Source organism: Syngnathus leptorhynchus, chromosome 10 (assembly GCF_054491065.1).
Source record: "Syngnathus leptorhynchus isolate UIUO chromosome 10, UIUO_Slep, whole genome shotgun sequence".
NCBI classification, from domain to species: Eukaryota; Metazoa; Chordata; class Actinopteri; order Syngnathiformes; family Syngnathidae; genus Syngnathus; species Syngnathus leptorhynchus.
This window is the reverse complement of record NC_141204.1, coordinates 12,094,004-12,119,642: the sequence shown is the minus strand read 5'-3', so window position 1 is coordinate 12,119,642 and position 25,639 is coordinate 12,094,004. Positions and strand designations below refer to the sequence as shown.

The window sequence follows — 25,639 nt, the reverse complement described above, 5'->3', positions numbered from 1 at the left end:
ACGCTTGCTCTTGTGAGCTTGAAAGATTTGGACAACTTCAAGTGAACAGTCTCTTAAGGATTCGCCAAGTACTGAAATAGTCATTGATGAGTTGATCGCTAAACGGCACAGTGTTACCAAGAAAACCGCATGCTTGTCATCGTCAAATGTTCAACTTTGCACTTCTGGCTACAACGACAAAGGACGAAGAGCTTACTATGTTTGCTGGTTTTTCTTTGTTTTGCTCGTGTGCTCAACATTTGCCGTCAACTTTCATGTGGCGTTTTCAACAAACGGCCTCACCTGCCACAATGACAATGTACTTGCTGGCCGGCGGGCTCGGCCTCGTGCCTCCCCATGGAAATGCGCCGCATGCTAATGTGACTTTTCGGCCGGCCGAGGCATGCAGGCGCAGGGCAGGAATATATTTGCTTGTTGTCTCTTTTTTCAGCTCTTTGAATTGGAAATGAGCCACGTGACTGCTGCTTTTTGTGGTTTACATTTTCTTGATTTCAATTTCAGCTTTGATTTGCAGGGTCACATCTTACCTGCCCTCAAAGTCCCACAAGCAGCAGCAGCAGCAGCCGCAGCACGGAGCGCCAAAGTCATTTGGTCTTATTGTGCCATAAATAAGAGTGGCCCATAGAGCATCGCCAATGCAAAGATGCTGATTCCTCGGCAAATCAACTTTTCAGCCGACTTGCAATCAACCGCATTTGTCACACAGTCTCATACATGGCTGCGGGCAGACTTTTAATTCAGCAAATATTTCTTGGCACGCTATTTGATTCACTAACCAACTGCAGCTGATCTGATTGAAGGGAAATGGCGCAAAGGAAGTGAATCAACAGCTTTGCTGATAAACAGGAAGCGTCGTTCAATAGAAGAATTCTAGCAACAAACAGGAAGTGGAACAACACACAGGAAGTACAGATAATGTTGAGTGAAACAAGAACCCAAGTGATGCGCAGGAAGCATAACGACACAAAGTTCAAATGGCACAGTACGTGTAACGTGAAACAAATACGCGAGTGTCAAGCGGCAAGTGTTTGCCAAGACAGAAGTGCACATAAAAGAGGAAACAAGCACAAAGACAGAGGGGGGGATGTCGGACTAAGCCTGGAGCCACACAAGTGTCCCCACTGCTGACTGTCTTTTGTTTTTTTAATTCTTGAACAGGCTCAGAAGCTCAAGTCCAACTCCAGCGCAGACAGCGTCTTCTGCGTGGTGAGTCAGTCCTTCAAGTGTAGTTGCGGCGCGGTGCAACCCGCGATGGCTGGTGGACTTCCTTTGAGGCAGCCAAGACAAAGTTCACTGCAAATGTCACCATGTCCAATCAGTGCCATTTCGTACAGATGACCCGCCTGTTAGCTCGCGGCTTCATTAGCTTGCGCTAGCAAGCGCACACGCGCACAAAGTCAGAACTTTCTGCGGTGGCATTTAGCCGTAATAAAAACAACCTTTGGACGTCAAAGCAGATGAATTCATTTAAGCATTGACGAAGGCTCCCCTCCTCGGCTACCTTTCACCGCGGCATTTGCTCGCTTCGCTCTGTGTTCTGACGAAAAATGCAAGTCAACTTTTTGTGCACGGGACACAAATCAAAAAATGTGAAAGACAAATTCTGACACTTATTGACAATTGAAAGGACGCAATTTCAATACTGGAACGTGGAAGCAAACAAAATTAGCTGAATAGTAAAAAAAATATCCATATAATTGTGACTAAGAGGGTCAAGTGCCGACAGACGTCTGTCACTCCATTTTACTGACGCCTGACAGAAACACGCCCAGCCTGTCTGGCGGGACAGAAAATGAAGGATTGTTATCACAATGCAGCTATTGAAAGTGTGGATGAAATTTGTTTTGTTGTTGGCCCGCAGGACCCGCAGCTGGATGGTCCCAGCACATCCAATGCCATTGTCAGAAATTCATGCGTCGGGCGATGGCCTTCTGTGGCGACGCCTCTGCTGCCCCCGCTGCTTTGGCTGTGGTACTGTGGCCGCCATCTTGCAACCTGGCCAGATGAATTGTAGCCTCGTGGTTGAAAACGTCGGACTGACAAAATGGATTCATTTAAAAAAAATACCTGAAATTGTTTCCTTCCTTCTCTTCCTGACTATACAAATTCCCATCAGAATGTGTTTGATTCTTCAGATTTTTTGTTTACATTTTTCAGTTTATGTTTTTTGTTGTTGCTTGTTGTCACTTTTGGCTATGATCGACTTTCTGATGTACGTCCATGTTTCTTTGCATTGGTCAAAAATTACGGGCAGTGGAAGCTTCTGATGTGTAGACGCAATATACGAAAAAAAAAACCAGTCTCATCAGGAAGAATTGATGCGAACAAGCAAGCTTCATACTTTTTATTTTTCATCCATTTTCTGTACCACTTGTCTGGTTTGTTGATGATTCTGCACATGGAGAATATTAGTTTATCATAACTTCATGTCGCAGAAAGCACACAAAAGTCTAAAAAAAAAACATTTCCTTCCAAGTCCAGTAGCTTTCAAAGACACACCTGACTGAAGATTTGAAATTCAACCCCCGATGCTGGTTTTGTTTTGTAACTTAAAAGTAGGTCCACACATTTACAATGAGTAGACCCACCAAAAATTCTGAAGAACTAAATAGAGGCGAGATCCAGGACATCTGCTCTGTTGGGCCATCTTAGCTTAATGATGGCCATTTGCACAAGTTTTTCAAAGACATCTTTGAGAAACACTCCCAATGCTACCATCACTAATAAACAGATGAAGAATGCTCAATTTAAAAAGAATAAAGATAATCAAATACCATAATTTTCGGACTATAAGTCGCACCAGCCATAAAATGCACAATAAAGTAAAAAAAAAACATATATAAGTCGCACAGGAGTATAAGTCTCACTTTTGGGGCAAATTTATTTGTCAAATCCAACACCAAAAACAGACATGAACCAGCAACAACAGGCTAAACGATACGGTATGCTAACGTGACATATACACAAATGAGGAGCTGAGAACGGGCCTGACGTAACATTCAGAGTTATTCAAGTAAGTATTACATAAATAACACGTTTATCAAACCATCTGTGTCCCTCCAATTCATTAAATCCATCGATCTTGCTTTATGTAAACAATGCCACGTATGCACCACATATGCTGACGTCGGACCCGTTGTAAGTTGCATTTCTAATTATTCCACAGACCCATATAACGATATATAAAGTATATTTCAAATAACTATCATATTACAAAAATATTATCAAACCATCTGTGTCACTCCAAATCATTAAATCCATCGATCAAATTCCTCGTTCTTTATGTCAACAACGCCGCGCGTGCGCTGCAGAGATCTAGTTAAGAAAGTACCAGGAAAGACGTGGGTTTGGCAAACGGCTCTTTATTTAACAAAACAAGAGTTCAACGAGCCAACAACTACTGAACTTCCAGCCACGGAGGTGGAAGAGAGCTCCATAGAATAGGAGCGGGCGTGCGTAAAAGCCATGTCCGAGCCCCATCCACTGTCCCCGGACAGCCACCCAGCCGAGCGCCGGCCCCCGACTTCCATCCACGGAGGTGAAAGAGAGCTCCCATCGAGAAGGACCGGCCGTGCGTAAAAGCCATAATAGTTTTTCAAACCTTCTGTGTCACTCCAAATCATTAAATCCTTCAAACTCTTCGTCGTCCGTGTCACTTACAAACAAAGCCACTAATGATGCCGGTAGTACGTGGGGCCCTTCGTCATCTTCGTCATCCCGTGATCGAATCCTTTGCCCTTTATGTAAACAATCGCCGCGCGGCACGGGTGACGTCACTTGCAGTTCAAATGACAGTAATCCCTTGCTAAATCGCGGTTCGTTTATTGCGATTTCACTACATCGGGGATTTTTGAATTTTGAAAATTTGTAAAAAGAAATCTCATATAAGTCACTCCTGAGTACAAGTCGCCCCCCCCCCCCCCCGCCCCACCCACCCAAACTATGACAATAACCGCGATTTATAGTCCAAAAATTACGGTAGTTTGGGCAAGGTTTAATGACAAGGCGAAACAAATTTTTAATGCCTTTTATGGGAAGATAAGGGCAGCAATAACTCAAGTCATTGTATGTACTTGAAACGGTTCAAGTCAAAGCCACGTTTTGGGTTTTCACTTTGTTTTTTTGTTTTTTTTCTGGAAATGATTGATTCTTCCACCTCATCTATAAATCATTGCCTCCTAGTGACAGCATGTTCGCCTTGTGAGAATTTCCAAAACTCACACCTTCAATTGGCCATCAAAAAGAGGAAAAACTTGGCCAATGCTAATGCTATCATATATATTTGTAAATTATCCAACGCAAACACCATGGGTGCTTGGGTCTCACAAAACTTTACTTTCATATTCTTTCGTCAATTGTTTTGACTTGGAGGAGCCTTGTTTTTTACAGCCAGTTTGTAGATGTCATGTACGTATGTTTTCTCTTGCTCTGTATGCGGTGTTGATAAAATTGCAAGGCTAACCGTGGAACTCCTGTTGTATGTCAGTGGAAGCACATTTCTTTACTATGTTGCTTAAACACGACAATGTTTACTTTCCTTTTTTGGGCAAAAGTTGGACTTATTTTTCTACATTTTGATTGTTTGGTTTGCTGTTTTTTATGCGTAGAAATGAATGAAGACCTCAACTTGTTTTCGCGACTAGCGATAATATTCTAATCTTAATGATAACACAAAGAAGGTAAGACGCAGTGTGGTCAAGGGTTTTAAGAAGGCCTCAGCCATGTTTTTGACATGCAAGAGAAAAGGGGGCGACTCTTCTACTTCTTCGGCATCCCGCCATAATCCTCGCTTGTGAAAAATGTTGTACAAATACAAATAAACATGACAAAGCACCCAAGGTGACTGACCTTTGACAAGTTACTGGGCTACATACACGCTTGGCTTCAGAAAAAATGCTTTTCAGGGGGAAAAAAAAGAACTTTTTGCACGCGACAGAGTCATTTTTGCGGCACCTGCGGGTGACGTGGAAATGATTTTCTCTCACCAACAAAGGACAGGCCGGGCTGGGATGGGATGGTCTTGTCTGTTGTGTTTGCTACGATTGTTTTGTGTTTGTTGTTTTCATTATGGGTGTGTGGATGTGGTGTGGTGTGCTGGCTTTGCCATCCCTTGCCAATCAGCTCTCTCCAACCTTGTGTGTCTTGCACAGGTATTCCTGGTTGTTTGTATGAAGCCCTTTCCATGTTTGTAAATCGACCTGGATCACAGTCGGTGCAGAAAGGACGTCAAATGTACATGCAAGCCGAGCAATTGTAAAGGATGACCCCTACTCGTAAAACTAACATTGGCAGATGGAAAGCAACTTTGCCATCCTCCAGAGCGGGAGGAAGATGTTGCAAAGCGGCTCCACGTTCAACCTGGTTTTGTGGAGAAAACAACTCGTTTTTAGAGCAAGCATGCTTGGGCCAGCGTCAATGCAGCAAACTCAAATTGCACGGCAGCGGTGAGTAACCAAGCCAGCTTGTCTGCTACTTTGTTTTGCCACTTGTGAACTGACACCATCCCGACTTTATTTCGAGAGTAGGAGCGGCGCAATAAGCAATTCTTTATTATTTATATTTTGCCGTATAGTTTGTGGCCTGTGGAAGGACGCCAAAGATGCCGATGCTCCGCTCGCATCGCAAGGGGAGGGGGTCATTAAAGGGAGCAATAACGAGAAATCGGGGTGGGGGGGCGGTTGTTTTTCTTGCTGACGCGTGAATCTGTGAGTCTGCCAAGCGTCCACTTAGATCTAAAATTGCTCGTCTTTCATGTTGAGAAAAGGAGCACTTAGCTCCTCGCTAATGGTCGGACGCCTTTTAAAAGAGCGTCAAACAAAAAAGCCCGATAAACTTGCTCAGCCTTTTTTGTCTTCTATCAAATCAAGCTCCATCAACAAGGAGGACTGATATTGTACTTAGTCTCTGTTGGCTTCACCTTCTATCACACGCTTTGTTTCTTCATCAGAGTTGGTGGGGGTGGGGCTTGCTCCCCTTTCCGATTGACATTTGTAGCTAATTGCACATTTGGTGGTTACAAACCCCAACGGTCATTTCAAGCCTAAACTTGGCTCGGAACCCTGACCCTTGTTTAAAACTGTCCTTGGAAACTTCAGCGCCTGGTTAAAAGCCTGACAGAGGCTTGGAACCTTCATTTAAACTCTACCTCCTGTCTTGAAAACCAAATTCCTATTTGAACCCAAACCCCCAGGCTTAACACCCAGGCTTAGAGGTTAACCCAGACAAGAAACTACAATTTGTAACCCTATTCTAGGCTCAAATTTTAAACCCTAACTTAAGATTTTTTTTTAACGCCGTATCTGCACCTGCAAACAAGGCTTTGTGGCGACGCCTTCAAATATGCACATTAAATGCGCACCTTAATGCGCACATTAATTATACGACACAGGGTCCTCACCGGCACCAGTGGGACCAGATCACGTTACGACATCCGACGCCTCGGCTAATGTTTCCCGACTATCGATCACGTTCGACCTTTCGGCTCAGCGACGCCGCAGAGGTCGCACGCAGAGACCTGATAATGAGCCACGCTAGCACAAAGATACACAAGCTACACATTTTCTACACAAGGGTGGATTGCAAGGATTTGCACAACCACATAACGGCTTCTTCAAAATGGCAGAAACCCTGTCTTTTCAGGCACAGTGTCCAGGGCCTTTTTGGGGTTCATAAAGCTCAAGGGCCGAATTAAACGGGTTCCAAAGAAAAAAACATCGAGGGAGGCCGAAATGCGCTCTTCCTATTTTTCTTGCCAGTTTCTGTGTCGGCCATTATTAGTAGTGCTAATGGCCCAAATGTCCAGCTCGTGTGCCAGATGTGGTTTTGGTGCTGCGTCTGGAAAACTACTCGAGTTGTTTTTAAACAAAGCAGATTGATTTTTCATCCGGCAAGAGAGATCGCAAGAGGAGAAGTGCAGAAATAGAAATAACAGACAAGACTTGCGGTCGAAAATGCAAATCAAACTTGCGTCTTCGACGTTGCCTGAACTCCGGAAGAACATTAAGCTTGTCGTCATTGGCAACTGGTGCCAAAGTGGATGGGGTTTCGGCCTGCTCCTCGTGCTATGTACTTACCGTTTGTATATTTAAGGGCCCTTGAATGAACCAGGGTTGAAAACAAAGGCCAATCTGAAACTAAAGCCTCATTTGTAAACCTGACCCAAATTTCATATGGGCTTCTAATCTGGACCTGAGAAGGGAAGCCGAAATCCTTGTTGAAAGCTAACCGTCATTTGCATCCCTCACATGTACTCGTTGGTCAGAATGACTCAGCAGATCTTCGTCATTCACCAGACCTTCCCAAGCTCTGAGAACCTGACAGCGTTGAACCCCCCCCCCCCCGCCGTAACCCTCCTCGTCTCTCGAGCCCATCAGGGCGTCCATTCGCATTGACTCCCGCCGTGCACAAAATGGTTGTGTCCAATCTGCTCAACAACCACCCTAAAAAACGCCAAAGCCTTCAATTTCCTATCGCCTCTATCTGGATCTGTGGAGCTCCAGGTGTGCGTGTGTGCGTGCGTCTGTGCGTGTGTGTGCGTGCGTGCGTGCGTGCGTGCGTGCGTGCGTGTGTGTGTGTGTGTGTGTGTGTGTGTGTGTGTGTGTGTGTGTGCGTGTGTGAAAATGGGGAGTTTGAGCAGAAAATTCCATTTTATAGCCTGAAGATGGCAATGCAAGAAGAGGTTGGAGGGGCAGGGGGGAGGGTCTTTGGGGGGGTCCACATCATTTGAGGTTGTTGTTTTTCTCCTCTGGCCAAGAAGAAGAAAAAAAATCCCTTAAAGGCTCAGGTGTCATTACGGCGCAAAGTGGCAGCTTGATCCGTGCAATCGAGGAGATGTTGCAGAAGATAAACACCAAATAAATAACCCCCCCCCCCTTCGCCTCCCCCTCCTTGTCTTCTCAAACACACACATCCGTGCTCAAAACAAAGACATCAGATTGAAGTCCACTGCTATTGACAGCGATAATGAACAGGCGGCAAAAACAACTAATGAGTGCAAGTCAGAAAACCACCAAATAAGTGAAGAATATATGCTAAAACAATTCAATAACAACAAAATAAATGACATTTTAAAACAAGTCCATGACAAGCCAATCATATTGTGACAAGCATGCACATAACAAATAAGCAACACAGATACAGTCAAGCAAAAAAGAAAACACAAAATGAAAACCTTAACACAGGAAAGTGGCACAAGTCACAAGGGCAGAGTCAAGAAAGCATTCAGTAGAAAAAGAAACATCCATAACAGACAATGAAGCAAATAAACACGACAAAATAAGAAGCTGGAATAAAATCAATGACTATAAACAACAAATATAAAATGGAAGAACACGACAAAAATGGCAATCAACGTGCACGCAAGATGCCCCGCCTGCTTCCTCTTAAAAGATGACAACAAAGTCCTCTTTGCTCTCGCTTTCCTTTCCGTACGTCCATCTCGCTGCAAATGAAACGCGTCCCCTGGCATCTTGTCAACAGTATTTTATTGTGCTTCCTGTTTTCTTGTGTCGTTAGGGTGAGAGAGATGAATAATGTGTTTAGCCGCTCACGTCAAGGTGCGCACGCCATGACAGATGGCGAGAAGGCCTTTTTTCCTGCTGCGGCCTCAATATTGATGGATGAGCATGTGGCCCACAAGGAGGAGTCTTATTGATCGCCTTGTAAAGAGCGAGAAAAGGTGAACTCAATCCTCTAATGAGCGCCAAGGACTACTGGCCGCATACACACACGCACGCACACACACACGCACACACACACACTTGGCTTGTAATTACTGGCCAGAGTGTAGCTCATGTACTCGATGTAGTGGCTATACTGTCTTCACTCGATAGCACAATTCCAAACGTGTGGCACGCAAAGAATGAGAAGGTTCAAGAGGTCAAAACTATTTGCTGAAGTGCACAAAAAGCTTTTTGAGCCGTTTGGCTTCATTTTAATAGTTTTCGGTCTCGGAATGGGCAAATGGCGAGTGACTGCGACTGACTGCTGCTCGCTGTCGCAAACGTACGTTGTTGTGGGCCGAAGGTACGCAAGCGGCAGAGTTTGCACAAAGACAGAAAAGTCCGTCTGGCGGTTTTCTTTACGTCCATTAGCTGTGTCGAATTGGCCAAACAACGATTGGACGATCGTTTTGGGTCTTCTCGCTTAACCCGTTTTCCGAGCTGATTCCAACCGGTGTCGTTTTCCTTCTTGTGGCTTTCGCCACTCACTTTGTCTTTGCCTGTCGCTTACTGTTGTATTTTGTTCTTCTTCATTTTTCATTTTTATGCATCGGATCCCAGCTGCAGTCGAACAGACGTCTTTAATTGAACAGTTTTGCACATTTCCCTTTTTGAGTCGCCGACAAATGTGGACACGTTTTCCCATTTTAGAATCTCCTCACTTGTTCACGTATTGCCTCAAAATTCATGTTGAACAGAAATTCGTCAGTCTTCAACTGGTGTCGTTGCATTTTGTTCCGCTGGCATCTTTTGCATCATTTTGTCTTTCTCTCAGCACGTTCCGCCCGCAAATGAGCCATTTGAGATGAAAAGAAAGGAGGTTTGTTCGTGCTGTTCAGGTTTGTGGGACAAATGAGTCAAGACTCACCTGCAATGTGCGTGCGTGTGTTGAGTTGCGCACCTCGCTGCAAAAATTCTTCTCCCACGCGTCATAAATATTCTTAATCGCCCACCGTCTACCTTCCCTGCGCTCACGCCCCCCCCCCCCCGGCTGCGCCTGGATCCACATTAACCCAGCAATGGCAAAGTAAATACTACGCCACATTCAAAGAGCGCATCCCAAATTAATTCACTGCTTACTTGCAGCCGCATTACGAAAATGGCAGAGTGCCGTTAATCAGCCGCAACGATGCCAACAGGGGGGCGTACGCCAATCACGACGGATAGGATTTATTGTCCGAGTCCCGGTAAAGGCGACGTCACGTGAACGAGGCCGACGTGAGCTAGATGATATTTGAAAGAAGCGTCCGAACAATCGCATGTCTTTGCCGTATCTGCAGTTTGAAGTGCAAATTGGCCCTTTGCGCATGCGGCCATTTTCCTAGCGCAATTCTCGGCGGTCGACAAAATGTAAGACAATGAGGCACCCCCGTGCCGAGCTTTGTAATGAGTCCAGTTTTTCCCGGGTCTAACCCTTACCTCGTCGCCTTTGAGATTTGCACGTGGCGATTGTGTGGCGAAGGTGATCGTCCATCTCGACGGCGCTCCTAATAATCCGGCATCTGCTGGCGCGCGAGGGCGTGTTAATTGCGCACTAAAGCACGTTTACGTGCCGCTCCGTCTTTTTTATGTGATGCCAAGTCGTTGTCGTCCGCTCGTTAGGCGCTGCGCGTCCGTCTGCGTGTTTACGCTACTTAATTTGATGTTTCAACGCGTTAACGCCCCTGACGGGCCATCTGTGCGAGCTCATCTTCTGACGCCTCGCGGTGGCTTCCGTTCACAACTGGCCACAAACAAACGGACGGTGACATCGACCTCGTCATCACTCCAGCTGGAGTGTAAAATGACGAGCGCAGTCCCGTCGTGCAAAGTTGGCACTTTTGCACCCTGATTTACGCCGCCTCGTCCTTGTGGTCTCCTCAAACAAACATTGGCACGCAGCGGACAGTTGCGAGCGGACCAAATGTGCTGAGATGCAACTAGCAATGGTGCTTGCATAGGAATGAATCATGTGGAAGGAGACTGAGGTGGCCCGCACGTCGCTCGCTTGCAAGATCACAATTCCATGTGCAGGAGACGTCCCGTCTGTCCGTCCATCTGTTTTCCATTGTAAGCAGCATTGTGCCCTTGTCCTGATAATTTTTCAACCTCTTTGCAGACATCATAGAGTGTCTCCAAATGTAAACTTGATCATTTCTTTCCTTTTACGTTGCCACACGCCTTAGCATCAGAGCGCAAACATCTGACGGGTGAATGCATCGCGCCACCGGAGGGGCGGCCGGCTGCGCGCTGGGGCAAGCCCCACTCGCCCCAGATGGAACACTCATCCAGGTCGACACTGCGGGCACCCAACGACTTGCGGACATCACGTAGCCGCCCTGCGTGCCTGTGTGTCCAGTTGAGTGTCCAAACGTAGCAGTTTCCACATGGCGTAGCAGTCTTTTAATGTCAGCATTCCATTTCTCAAGTGCAAGCAATTAGATTTCTTCTAAAAAAAAAAAAAAAATGCACAAAGGTGTGCACCTATAAAGCAGCGAGCGAGGAAAGGAGGCGCTTGAATCAATGGCAACGGTGCGGCTCTCATTCTGCTTTCACCAGACATTCACGTAGCCGTTGGCTGACAACCTCGCTAACTCTTGCTAACGACTGCAAGCTCAAACTCATTCCAATGCTAATATCACTTAAGTGGTCATTAAAACGCAGCCCACAGCAAATAACCTATGAAACGTTTGAAGGCAGGTCCATAAATATTGGGACAGCATCGCAGCTCTTCGGCTCGGGAATTTTCACCCTTGACAAAAGCAGCCGCTGTCAGGGTGCAGGAGTTTTCCTTTTTGTCCACAGGCGCAACCATGAGCAGGGTGGCGGAGGACCCACAGGTGTGGCTGATCAGGCTCGTTATGGGGAGGCTCTTTAGGAGCTTGCTCCCACTGCCAGCAACTCGTCGCCTCATAGTCTGCTGACTGTATGTCGATCACCTCCGCGGCGGTGCCTCTCGCATCTTGATCTCACCCTGCTTGTCAACGCCGCGTCTCCTGATCCTTCGGTCTGCCGTTCGATCTCTGCCATAGTTCCGCCAAATTCTCTGACCTTCTCTTTTTGCATTTTAGCTCTTAGATTCCCTCCAAGGACCTTCGGAAGATCCACCCCGTTCTGGCCGTACTCCACACGCTCCACCATCGCAGCTCCAACTCCGTACTCCTGGCTCGGACCCTCCATCGCTACCGTATTCTCCTCCAGTAAATACTCTACATTCATCTTGGACTTCTGAGTTGGTTTCTGCATGTGGGTCAAAACTATCGCTAAAACCATGACAGCCGCACCAATTCTGAAGCGTTTTGGCCGATCTGCTTTGCGGGGCCAACCACCATTTGACTATATTGTTGCGTTGAACTACTGATTGGAACAGGGGCGACTATTTGTTTCATTTCTGGCAGTAGTTTGCTTTGATCAAGTCTGCGCCGTCTGCCGACGTATGCGAGCAACTTGCTGAAATGCCGCGCATGGAAGAAGGTGATAACGCGCGTCGGCTCTCACCGCTAATTCTCATCTTGACGAGGCTTTGGGCAGCGGGCGTTTGTAATCTGGCGCAGCGATCTGGTGGTTCTTGTCAAGCGGAACGTAGATGATGCGGGATAAGGCAGCTGCCCGTAAAAATAGCCAGCGACAAAGCACGCGGCGTGATAACATCGAACGGGAGGCGAGCACGCAGCAACTTTGCGTGGGCGCACCCTGCCTTCGCCCACGGGTGTCTACTGGAAGGTGCCGGTACCTGAGATGCATTCCAACACACTCATGTCCCAAGAATGCGACTGACCGACGTAAAATGATTCGCCCATGTCGATTTTGCAAGGAGCAAGTGACCGCGAGTGTATCACGGCTGATTAATGTCGAGAGAAAAACTCCAATCAGAATCTGGATTGGCTGATATCACATGAAAAGCAATTTTGAAATTGCAAATTCTTTCAGAGCATTTTTCATTTCTTATGTGAGAGCCAATCCAATTGCCGCCGCATCCACTCGAGGCCGTCTTTGACATTCAAAGTGCTTTAGCGTTCTCTCCATATTTGGCCCGAAAACGAGCAATTAGCCCTGAGGGAAGTCACTCTCAGGGAGTGCCTGCCACTGAGCATCAACCGATGGACTAATTCATTATTGAGGCGCTGTGCCAATGGTAAATAGGCGCCCAACGTCAACATAACGAAAAGACATCAGTAAACTCACAAGGGAGCAACAAGCGTGTGAAGCGTTCGGAGGACATAAAACGGGAACAGACTGGCTTGGATGCAGTGAGACAAATAAAAAAACGCAAATGGAAAAAAGCTAAGGGAACATTTTCCAAGAGTTCAAGTCGTACGAAATGCCACCGACGGCAACGGCAAGCTGACGTTTGTCAGAATTGTGCAGGATGTTCCAGAATCAGAAAGATGCTCGTCACTCGTTTGCTCATGTGGGTTGATAGTCGTCAGCACCAAGAATCAAAACAAGTTGAGGCAAAAGCGGAAATGCCAAATGGCCTGTAAGAAAGTGTCATTTTTTTATTTGATCAGAAAATGTGTGTGTGTGTGTGTGTGTGTGTGTGTGTGTGTGTGTGTGTGTGTGTGTGTGTGTGTGTGTGTGTGTGTGTGTGTGTGTGTGTGTATATGTGTTTTGTGTGCGTGTGTGTTCTCTCTCGCCGTCTTAATGTCACATCCACTTTGTGAATATAAATGTGTTTGTCTGCACGCTTGGGAAGGGAAAGGAAAAGTCAATTTCTTTCTAAACGCCAAGGGTCAGGAAGAAGGTGAGAACACGAGAATGCAAGTATATTAGCGGCGCTAAATTACATCTCAGGAGGCGCTGATTGTGTTTGTGCTCGGCTGCAGCGGCCACACAATTTGATGGACAGAATGTGCTCACTTTAATGCATCTGGGTGCCTTTTAACGCCGCCGCTTCCACTTTTGGCCACCCTCTGCAATTCCCGCACACCTCCTCCATGCAAGCACGCTAGTCTTAATTGTGAAATGAAGAATTTGTCGCATATGATTTTGCTTCCCGCTGCGCTGGGCCAATGTTGGGAGGAGTTTGTAATCCACGAGGCGACCGGCCTTTGGCGGTGACAAAACAGCGTCGGGTCTGCAGCGTGATGCGAGACGCCTCTTCATCTTTTTCTTATTTGCCAGCTTGAGCTGGATGAAAGGTAACGCTAATGGCACGCGTGCGCAACCCCCCCATCGCCGTCCCTGAATTGTGGGTAATGTTTACACTTTATTTTTCTTTGTCGCGATCTTATTAGGTTTGTATTATTTATTGCATGTGCTCATGTTTTATTTATTTTTCACAAAGCGTTTTTTTGGCCTCTCCCTTTGTCATCTTTCTCCTTTTCTTATTGCCCCATTTGTACATTTCGGCCTTTCCCCACTTGCGTTCTCTCCTTTCTGTTCCTTGTCCCTCTCTGCACTTGCTTTGCTTCTTGCCACCTTTTCTGCATCTTTGCCATTTCTCTCGTTGATTTGCCTCCTGCTCTTGACAACATTTAGCTTGGCCGGAACGCCAATCGCTCTGAGCGATGGCGGGACGGCGAAGGGGAGCGGCTGACCTCCAGCCAAGACTTTAGTGTTAAGGCTCTTCAACTTTGCTTGGCGGTGACGTGACCGTTCAGGTCAACCTCATCCCGAGCGGACGTTGTGACATTCCTTCGCTCGCCTTTCAACCGCCATTTCCTTCCTTCATTCGACTTTTTACACTGATATTGACCAGAACCTTTTTGCATCTCTTTGGTGATCAGTCTTGGTGTGTGTGTGTGTGTGGGGGGGGGGGGGGGGGGGGGGGGGGAATAGCCAATTGTGCATTTTAATCTTTGTAAAGGTAACATTTGCAACATGACCTGTCCCTAATTTTTGCAAAGAGATAAACTTTCGCAAATCCACAATTGAAGTCTAGCTTGTGCTTTGGTTCTTGACCTAATTTGGATTGCTATCTCATAAATATCTTTTTGAAAAATTCTTTTGCACCAGTTACTGCCATTTTACTTCCTTCCAATGGGGGAAGTGGATTTCTGATACAGCCGTGCCTCGAGACATGGGTCGAATTTGTGCTCGTAGCTCAAATCCTGTCGTAGTATTTGCTTTCACTCAAGCGCCGACCATATGTGTACTTTGGGCCCTCTTTTGCGGAAACACCAAGCGCTTGTCGATGGTTCTTCTTGAGCGGCTGCGAGAAGTGCAACGGGGTCTGCGGACGTCATGATCGGCGGACGTGATGATCAGCGAACGCGATGGTCAGCAGTGGGTCTCGACCTGGTGACATTTCAAGGCGGCCTGACCCGGCCCGCCCCGCCCCGCCTGTCGGGCGCCACGCTGGGCCGCAGCGAAAAAGTCTTTTTAAAGGCACAAGAGCAGAAGTGATGATTTGTGGCTTTTATTCTGTTTATTTCTCATCCTTGACACGAGTCCACCGCACTTTTATTAGCAGCTGCCTGCCATCGAACCAAGAGGCGAACAGCAAGTCCATACAATCAAAACTCTGGCTCTGACATTTCTCCACTCTTTTATGTTCGGCGGAGCGCTTATCTGGTCACAGGGAGGGGAGGCCTAGCATTGCGACGGCAGCCTTGTTTGCATGCGCCGCAGATCTGCGCGCAAGCTTCAGACCTAGCGGTGACTCCTCACGGCGCACGAATGGTAAGCGCGGCAATCTGCTGTCGGGAGTCGCTCGGCTTGTGGCAAAGTGTGGAGGTGATTGGGCGTTTTTCCTCTCGGCCTTGGAAACGGAACTTCGTGCGTTGACGTAATCAAAATTGTTTTGAAGTCATTCAACGCAATATTCTGTGGCTTTTGAAAAATGCCTTAAACTCACCAATGGCGTTAATCGTGGAGAATCAAATGGTCTGTCTCGGTTTGGAGGACTTAGGGTTAAGATTGCATTCGCAATTTCTCACCGGTGGATGGCGGCGAATGGGAACATTGGCTGTCGTGACTGATGCCCATACGGATGAAGAAGGAAAAAAACAGCGGCTTTCCAATAGCAGTCCCAAAGTAATGTGTTCTCTGTCATAGCATGCGTGCATATGTGGGTTTTCCCTGACTGGGCCAGTTTGGAGCACTGCAGCACTGTAATGTTCTAAAAGACTTGGCAGAGCTGTACAGCGTGTCAAAACACACACACACACAAACACACACTAAACTGCTGTATCCATAAATCCAGTAGCAGAGGCCGCCAGTTTGTGTACGTGTGTTGTTGAGCCAAGAGAAAATCCAAATGTGATGAGGCAGCAGAGGCCGTATAACGCTGCCATTTTTATGCCAATCGTTGGGCAGATGTGATGATTTGACAGCATTAACGTGATGTTATTTACTGGGTGTATATTGCCCTTTGCCTTGCCCAGAGGCCAGACAACTGTTGTCAGTTGTCATGGAAACACGTGTTTAGTTTTACTCGCCACAAAGTAAATATTTTAAGTTTTAAATATTTTATTTTACAAACCAAAAATGGAGCCTCCATGCCATGATGTCATGAGCCCCATTTTTTGGTACTTTGGATATTTAAAAATATTTTTCACCAGGAAGAAAAAGGACCTAGAATGCATGAAATGATGACGAGGTGGGCAGTTATTTAGAAAATTTTACAAATGTCTCAAAAAACAAACAAAGTGAAATTGCATGTACTGTTTTGAGGAGTGTGTGGGAAAAGTGGAAACCAACAAACGGTTTCCAGATGGTGCTAAAGTGAGTCAAGGTGCTTTGGATCTCGTCGCACGATACGTCAAATGGGAGCCTGCGGGCGGGTCATTCAGCGTAATCACTCCATGGGACAAATTGTCCAAGCTATGATTACAATTTTTTTTTTCCACCGGCCTCGTCTGAGTGTGCTCGATTTGTATCCTGTGGACTTTTGTTTGTGGTTGCATCAAACAAATTTTGGGCTCAAGGGCCAGTCCCCTCGCGAGCGAGACACAATCACAACATGTGCGATGTGAAGAGTTTGATCAAAGTTTGACTTGATGTAATCCTGTGATGGCTTTTCTTTCTTCTGCTTTTGGATGCTTTCTTTGATCTTCATCCATCAGGATTCCTAAAGTTGTGGTCACTGTGGCTGAATTTTCACCCCATCTGTTTATTTTTGTGGTACATCCTTCTATAGTTTGTCACAAACAACATCAAATTTATGGATTTAAGACTGAGTCTGCTACTAACAAGCGGCTTGTTCACGTTGACTTTATTTCTTATTTGATCCAGAATATAACAATGTGGTATCATCAGCATCCATGCATTTGCTCCATCGTTCATGAACACTAGTGTTAGAGATGTTTTGACTCTAACTTATTTTGCAAGAACCACATGGGAGACAGTATGCCCTTTGAACACTTGCAAGTGGAGAATTTGTTCGTTACTATAGATACAGCAATTGTCCGAACAAAGTCTGCCGTTGCATTCATGCAAGACAGTATTTATTGAGAGAAGAAGGGTGGGGGTGAGAGTGGCCAAGGTGGGGGTGAAACCCCTGGCCTCTGATCACATCATAGCAGGGGTTGTTTTACGATGTTGAGTAGACAGAACAACTTTGATTGCGTCTTCTACAGTTGGTCAATCAGTGCAAAGGATCTTAGCACTTTGTTCTACTACTTTGTTAAGACAGGACAAGCTTAGGTTAATTATTACTGATTACATTCCAACATAATATGATCAACCTAATCTATTCAACCCTAACAACTAGCAACAGTTTGAGGTCAAGGCCAGATCCTTGTGGTTCTCCTCAGCTGAGGTTGCATGGTTCTGGACTGAACCAACGACTTTTTCTGTCGAGGATTTTGTACTCATAGGCGTTATCTGCATCTGCGTTGGACAAGTTTTCCCTCAGTGAATGTGTGCGCTTGCCGCGGGTACGTGTTAGCCGCGTTGTCGAGGGCAATCTCATCACGAGGAGTTTGGAGAAGGGCAGCTTGAAGCTGGAGTGTGTGCGCACACGCATGCACGCACGCATCATATGCAAAATGCAAATAAACTTTGCACTGTTTTTTCTGTGTGTCACTCCAGATGTGACGGTGGGAACCGTTACCTTGGAAACCTTCTTCCAGGAACCTGTAAGTAAAGCCACTTGCACGCGCACACACACACACACACGCACACACACACGCTAAAAGCATTAAAATTGGAGCCTTAACTTCCAAGGCCCTAATTCCAAAGCAAACTGAAAATAATGTAAAGTCAATGCAAAATTATCCGTGTTGTTAAAAAAAAAAGGCGTGGTGAAGTGGGAAGATAGCACAAAGTGGGCTCAGCTTGCATCTCGCACATGTTTTGTCTAAGAATGTTGATGCAACCCCTTTGCACACAACTGCAAAGGATGTGTTGGCATGGTCAGCCGCTTTTTGCTTTGATTTGAAAGTTTCTTCTCGCAGGAATGTTGAGGCTCATCAAAAGAACACCTGGAAAATAAAACCGGTACCCCTTCACTTTACTAGATGGGAAATTTGGGGGGGTTCCTTAAATCTGACGAAGAATTTGATTGTTTTACTTTTGAATTGGATTCCACAATTTTTCATGGTTTTCCCTGTGATAATTTTAATAATTGGAAAAAAGTGAGTGCTGCTGTCATGATGCAAACATTTTGAAAGTGAGGCGACCTATTAGAGCAGGGGTGTCAAATTTGGCCTGCAGTGTAATTGATTGGCCAAACGTTGCCAAATTGTCTTCGCCAATAGAGATGTTGCTAGCAAGTTTTATCTAGACATCAACATACACCGCACAGACAACGGAGACATAAAAATAAAAGTACACAGAAAACCCACACACACCGACCAATACCTCCTCTGAACATCAGAACATTATACATAAACTGTCAGTAGTCAGAACACTATACGAATAACAATAATCACGGACCCGGATGACATAACACAGGAAGAAAAACACATACCACACGCACTCAAAAGATGTCAGTATCCACAATGGGCAATAACTAAAGGTGCAGAACAGGTAAAAAACAAAAAATACACAACAAGAAAAAAGCAAACACGGAACCTAATAAAGAAAGACTAATATTAGACATTCATACATTTATTTGGGTTGAGAGTAATAATGGCCCTTCGAAGGAAAGTATGATGCAGGCTGGGACAAAAATGAGTTTGACACCCCTGTATTAGAGGCTGCTTGGCTTCTTGAACAGCACGCACACACGCCGCCAGCACCGCAACATTAGCCAGCGTTTAAGGTGCACGCAAAATATTTGATTTGTATTTTACGACTTTTATTGGCGCACGCCGGAGGGCTCGTCCATCACACGGCAGGAAGACGATGTGAAATTTGTAGACACTTTTACAACCTGGCGTGGAACCGGCAGCGGTTGTCACGGCAACACCGGACAACATCTGACTGTGCTCGCCGCTGACCACTTAACAGCTTGTTTGCATGATGGTGTCATTGCTGATATGAATAGTTACGCAGATGGGGAGTTGTTGGCCAAATAGTGGACAAAAGGCAAACCGCCATCTAGTCTCTGGATGGCTTTTCTGCTGGACAAACAAAAATAGGCATTGTACAATGTAGACTATTTGGAGAATAGAGATTCTCAAGCGGCCAGCCTATCAAGATTCAGGTGGGCCCGTACTCAAGCGTAACTGCGCTTGGGCCAGTTGTGTACTCGCTGTAGCTTGTCAGCGTACCTGCTCATTGGCGGCTTGATCCGGCGTAACGCGAGACGCATCTCATCCGCCAACCTTCAGACCAAAAATTGTCCAGGGGGGGCAGCTCGCCACATCAAGCTGCGCTCCCGGAACAATCGCAATGATGGCGGATCCGCTGCTTAGGTCGGGCCTCCGTGAGATTTGTTGTGAACTGATGAAAGACTCCAAAGAGTTTGCAGGTGGCACTCATTTGCATGTGAGGTCAGCGAGGCATAAAAGCTTTGGCGCAGCGACGCGCGCTAACATGGCCGCTGCGTGTTCCCCCGGCGGCGCCATGACCTCATGGCGGCCCTGGGTTTCTCTGAGGTGTTGTTGCAGCCCTTTGGACTTGTGCTGCCGGAACGGATTTGCTGATGGGCGGTGTCATCGCGGCGACCTTGCGCCTTGGCTCTCGCTCGCACGACTTCACCGCCGAATTGTGTTTGGTGCCGTGACGCAGCCGTTACCTGAACACGCCCAGCGGCGGGTGCAGTGTCAGGGGAAGTTACGGCAACAACTTTGCAGCTTGCGAGGCCAAACTAAACAATCATGTGAGCCCGCACCTTGACATTCAATTTTCCAGATTGAACTGATTTGAAACGTCGACAATGCGTCTGTTTGTGTTTGTGACTCTTTAGTCCTTTGTTTGCTACGTACAAAAACGAGCGTGCTAGCGTTGTTGGATGTTTTCACAAATGTCCTTGGCTTTTCATCTCTTTGATTTGAACAAAAACGCTTCCGTTGTGTTCGCTGACGACGCTATTGATGTTTAGCCACGCTTGGCCCGACTTTAACTTTTGACCTGCGCCGTCATCATCCAGGCAGTCAGTGAGTTGCTTTGTCTCTTTTGATTTATGTTTGTGCACAGAGCTACGGCGACATCCTGATTAAAAGTTTTGTGCAAGAGGTGAAGAGACTCACTAGGGATGGCCAGGAATGATTGGTCGCTTGATTTGATTTGCACCCGCCTGCACGCCGCTCTTTGATAGGAAGCCTCTGCTAATCAGATATTACTCACACGCACACACGCAGGTGGGTGACAAAGTGTCCTTGATTGGATTCAAGCAAAAGCAGAAGCAATTAAGCGGCGGGCATGCTGATGCAGCTTATCCACCAACAAAATGATTTCAAGGCAGGAAGTCAGCAGCAGCTACCAGCAAACGTTCTCATGACTTATGGTGTCAGGAGCTGCCGATGCTGCCGGTGCCGCCGGAGCCGCGTCACGCTGGCACCGTTGACATTAATCTCATGTTCGCGTTGACCTGCTCCACAATGTGGCGGCAAATGTTAACTGGAGGAATTTACAGGGCAGGTCATAACTGGCGCTGATGCTTTAATACCTGTAAATAACATTTGGGCGGGGCCATTTTGAGTGACTGCACTCGTCGTGAAGTGGAGCTTTGGGAAGGTTTTTGTTGTCCGAGCAAAGCGTGAAACGCATGCGCGCGTGCCTTTTTGGGCTTTCCAAATCATGGATTTGAATGTCAGCATGATGTAAACCGCCACATCGGACGGCTGAAGCCCAGGGAGCTCTTTCTTGTTCTCCCCCCTCCCCTCTCTGATGCTTGTAATAATGCTGCGTCCCCGTGGAGCAAAAATCGTCTTTTTTCTACCTCCATCAGGACGTTTTTACCTGCTTGACGCTAAAGCTCTTAAGCCCAGTCTCATCCCTTCCGACTCCCCAGAGACAAAAGTCTCCTTCTGCCGCTATTAGGGCCATTTAGCGTCTCCCCAGGCTCAATTTAGACCTGCACTTGTAGACTTTATACATCTTGTCAGCTTGTAGATTGTTGAGCCCTTTATCGATCAATCAATCAATCAATCAATCAACCGCAGGTCTAAGTTGTTGACTAGATTTGTGGCAAGTTCTCAAATTTTCCCACGTTGGTGTTATCCATCTGTCAAGTATTCAAGGGCGATGGGACTAAATCTTTGTCGTTGAAGGACCACTGGAAACCGGCAAAAATGGCCCTTCCAAGGCCATTGGAAGGAAATTGAGTGGCCTACTGGAAATAATGGAAATAGGCTGAGTTTTGACAGGTTTAGGGCAAATTTTTCAGCCATGCCTGTCACAGACGGAAACGCGAAACTGTACTGCCATTGTGTTAGAGCTCACTTGCCGCATTCCCGTCTTTGCTTTGTTCGACTTTCTGCCGCTGAGCGACTCGCTGGCTGTTAGCCGGCTTAGGTTCATTTTTTTGTTTTTTTCCCCCTCCTGGTTTGATGAGGTTGAGCGGCGTCCGAGGAGGCCAAAGCTGCAGGGCCTTCAGCAAATGTCACACTCATTACGCCACCAGCGTATGAAGAGGCGTATTGTCAGAGCGCCGCCGACTCAGCGCTTTCTCAGACGCTTCTCAGCGGTTCTGTTTGAGAGCCCGGCTTTGTTTGACAACTTGACTTTGGCCCGCGAACACGGAACCGTGTTCAGACCCGTGCACTGTGGTCGAGTGCGGGCTGCTGGTGGCAAACCAATCTGTGAATTATGGGCCCGCCGACATAAATACGCTACAGTGTGTCCGCCTTTGCGCTGATAATTTGTAATATTCGTCAGCCCAAAAAGATTCTAATTGTCCATCAACCCCCACTAAGTAGCCATACGTGTCCTATATACGGCCTGTGTGTGTGTGTGTGTGTGTGTGTGTGTGTGTGTGTGTGTGTGTGTGTGTGTGTGTGTGTGTGTGTGTGCGTGCGTGCGTGCGTGCGTGCGTGCGTGCGTGCGTGCGTGCGTGCGTGCGTGCGTGTGTGTGTGTGTGTGTGTGCGTGCGTATGCTTGCATGTGCGTGCGAAGCGATGCAGCCCCTTCCAAAGCGTGAAGGGTGAGCTGGTGACCGCTTCTCCTGAAAGAGTGAAAAAAACCTTAACGAGCGTCACTGAGATGGTAAACAAGGCTGTTCCCCTTAATTAGCGCTCCTCATGAACCAATTAAGGGCCATCAAGTGATGCTAAATGGAGTGGAATGAAGTCACGCACGCACACGCAGGCAGGCAGTCAATTGGCTGACTTGTTTCAGCTTGATTTTCTCTGCAAGCATTTCACATGCTTAAAGGTGAGCCTTTTTGTACACAATCCTACTAAATAGTGTCAAGAGGGCTTATCAGCACTTCAATTAAAAAAAAAACACACAATACTTTTTTATCTGAGTAAATACAACTATTTTTCTTCAGAAGCAATCATGATCATTATTTTCAAAAGTCATTGAAAAACCAAGAAACATCCATCCTTGCTTGGACTTTTTTTTTCACGCTCATTTCATGTTGCGTTTATGGCGTCACCATTTTAATGTGGATCCTGCAGAGCTGCTTTCTTCAGAAAAAACAAAAAAGCTTCCAGTGAACAAGTATTTTTGTTAACGGAAGGCCCTGAGAGAGGCTGAAATCAGGAGCAGTTAGGTCAAACAATGGCTCAAATCACGTGTCAATTCATCTGAGAGTTGTCGATAAATCGAATCATTGCCGCATCTCGTATTTGATTGACTTTGATATGTCATCGGTTCTCGTTCAAGATGCAATTCCTGTTGTGTTCCAATAACAGTCATCCGATCCTAAACGAGTGCGGGAGAGATCACCGGCACATCCTTCACATGAACAACCTTGAGCGGAGGATGGCGGAGGAAGAGGAAGATGAGGAAGGGGGAGATACACCAGCGTAGACGGGACGGGAGCAACACAAAAGGGTGTCGCGGCAGCGTGTGTCTTGAGGGAGTCTGGTTCTGCGTGACAGGCGCAGTGCTTCCCAGGGACGTGAAGCTCTTTGCGTCAACGTGGTATATTTATTTGCTCGTCCTCCACCTCTGTGGTCCCTTAACACAAATATTTCCACACATTTCCGCCGTTGCCTGACAAGGCCGCTTTACACGCGTTTGCTTTTAATATTGTTGATGCTGAAAAATAGGAAGCGACCTTGCATGACTTATTCAACTCCAATTGATTGTTGCGCCGACAAAAGACGATGAACATCTTCCGCGGTGCAATTAACGCCAGCTGGCCCCCATCTTCCCCTTCCACACCGCCGTCTTCGGAGAGCCGCGGCAAGGAAACGGATAATGCGCCGTTCCCGCCAAGCCCGTCTGGATTTATGGAACGACCAGGCGGTGGCAGCGGCTTGGAATCCCCTGACTGGTCCTTCCTGGAGGGGCTGATGGGAGTCTCCATCATTTCACGCGTTAAAATAAAAACAACACGAGCAGAAAACACCCCCAAGCGAGGCAACAGTGAAGAAACATGGCTCCATAAAGGACGCATTAATTCTGCATGCTGCTGTGATATGCTGCTCATCAATAATGGAGCCCGCCCCTTAAATACACAACAGCAACGACCCTAAAGTCGGGGCGCCAGCTCAGCTAAGACAAGCTGAACTAAGCTAAGCTAGCACCTGCATTCTCACCACGGCTAAGTCAGAGCGGGTCACTCCCACCTGGGATCACGTCGTCATTTTATTGATGAAACACAATGTTCCACATAAAACTTTATAGGCTGTGCTAGCACAGTAAGAAAAAAAATGCTGACCACGGGTTTTGTATCACCCCCAAGTGGCTTGGAGGCTCGATGCAGGTCATACAGTGAGCTCGAGCAATGGCTCTCGAACTTTTTCATCCACCAAGAATAACCTAAAAAAACATTAAAAAAAATATTTTGCAAACATTTCGGAAAAATTAATTGATTACACTGATGACAAGGCTTTTTTGTCGGTCTGCTCATGATTGACGTACCAAATTTTGTTGAGCAGCTTCAGGGACCGATTTCTTCTTTTATTTCAAATCCGGGAGGTGCGACCAAGAGTAATAAAACTTGGTCACGTGCAAAGGGCGATGCTGAATCGACAAAATATTGAGATACAAAAGAATGTTTTGGCAATTGCATAACTCCTTTATGAATCCGGAGGGAAATTGTTGTTGCTCTGCTTTCCTGATAGATGTAATTGAAATGAAGCAATCTGACAAATTAGTGAGGAATCCTTCTCAACTGAACCCAAAATGGCTGCTTGAAAGTAAAATAGATGACTTCCTGTGTCATTTCTGCTCTGTTTTTGTGGGCGCACTTATGATTGACAAATTTCATTTTGCCCAGCCAAACAGGTTTGTGAATTTTTAGGGGTCACGCCAGAGACTCCGATCGAATACAAATGAGCGCAGAACCTGCAAAAAGTCTGGAAAAGCCCTCGGAATGTTGATTTATTTGGCCCGTACCCAAACGTGAGCTGTTTCCTCATGACTATTGTTTGCTGAATGGTGATCAGTAGCAGAACAACGTGTTGATGAGGACATTCTCCTGTAGATCTGCAGAAAGTTTACAAGAAAGTGAAAAGGATGGCCAGGCGTGGCGGTAGAGGCGCTTAAGTCCCTAAGCTGCCGGTCCATTGTGGACGCGGGAATGTGCTGCTAAACATATCTCTGCGGCAAACAAACGGCTGCGGATTGTCCCACTCGAAGCTGCAAGATGGACAATGATCATGCTAATCCTGGTCCATAAGAGGCTTTGCTGCTGCTTCATCAGCATCGACACAACCGTGTCTTTCACACACACACACACACACACACACACACACACACACACACACACACACACACACACACACACACACACACACACACACACACACACACACATTTTATCTTTCAATACACTCAAGAAGGAAAGCTTTTTCAAACGGGCATATGAGTTCCATCGACGCACTGCTAGTGTTACCATACAAGTCGAGTCAAGTTCATTTCAACAGTCCTTGAAAACGGTCCTCCCCGGATGAGCTCAAGCATCTCAGGGTTTGTTCGCGAGTGAGGATCGGACAGAGCAGGAGCTCAGCCCCACTTCAGCTTGTCCGTCGTTGTCACTGTGCTCTTGACTAGATGTCTTCATTTTTTGTGTAGTAGTGTGTAGACGAGCGTTGGTTTCCTTACTGCGCTGAACCCTGCCGAAGCCGTCAGAGGTTGTTTAAATCATGGCCAATTACGTGTCGCACATTAGCCGAAATGACTGGTTGCGTTAACGCCATGCTGACAAAACCTGCTAGCGCCCTCACCAAAGCGTGACCTCATCCCTTCTCTTGAAAAAAATCTTCACATGCTTTGTTTTCATCAAGTAAATGTGTATAAATGTAGCACTTGATGTTTAGCTTTGATAGAAACCAGCAATCATTTTTTCAACACTTTTTGGTTAGTGGTTGAAAACAACAAAATGGAAAAGTTGTGTGTCATGGAACTTACAAGAGGGCAGAATCATATGTTGGAATTGCGTTGAAATCTCATCTCCATATCATGCGTATCAAATCGTATTTTATCCAATAATAGCCAATCTGATTGTATTGTAATTGGAGCAAATCGTATTGTACGTACTGAGCTGTATC

At 46.5% G+C, this 25,639-nt stretch overlaps 1 protein-coding gene and 1 long non-coding RNA gene across 5 annotated transcripts in view; both read left to right on the top strand.

The window, feature by feature from the left end:
* Positions 1-4,830, top strand: part of gfra1a (gdnf family receptor alpha 1a) — a 38,570-nt gene extending 33,740 nt beyond the window's left edge. For 3 of the 4 annotated variants that reach the window (XM_085921803.1, XM_085921800.1, XM_085921799.1), the window contains exons 9-10: positions 1,159-1,206; positions 1,862-4,830. In XM_085921803.1, the coding sequence (XP_085777929.1) occupies positions 1,159-1,206; positions 1,862-2,014 (201 nt within the window). In that variant the 3' untranslated portion in view covers positions 2,015-4,830. Of the gene's footprint in view, positions 1-514; positions 1,129-1,158; positions 1,207-1,861 lie in introns of those variants that run through there. The other variant, XM_085921802.1, reaches the window with a different exon arrangement.
* A 5,739-nt stretch (positions 4,831-10,569) lies between these two features.
* On the top strand, positions 10,570-23,833 carry LOC147050481 (uncharacterized). Its single transcript, XR_015067436.1, has 6 exons — positions 10,570-10,769; positions 10,886-11,057; positions 11,505-11,706; positions 11,771-11,899; positions 17,676-17,722; positions 22,832-23,833. It is a non-coding gene; the product is annotated as an uncharacterized LOC147050481 (long non-coding RNA).
* The last annotated feature ends 1,806 nt before the right edge of the window (positions 23,834-25,639 follow it).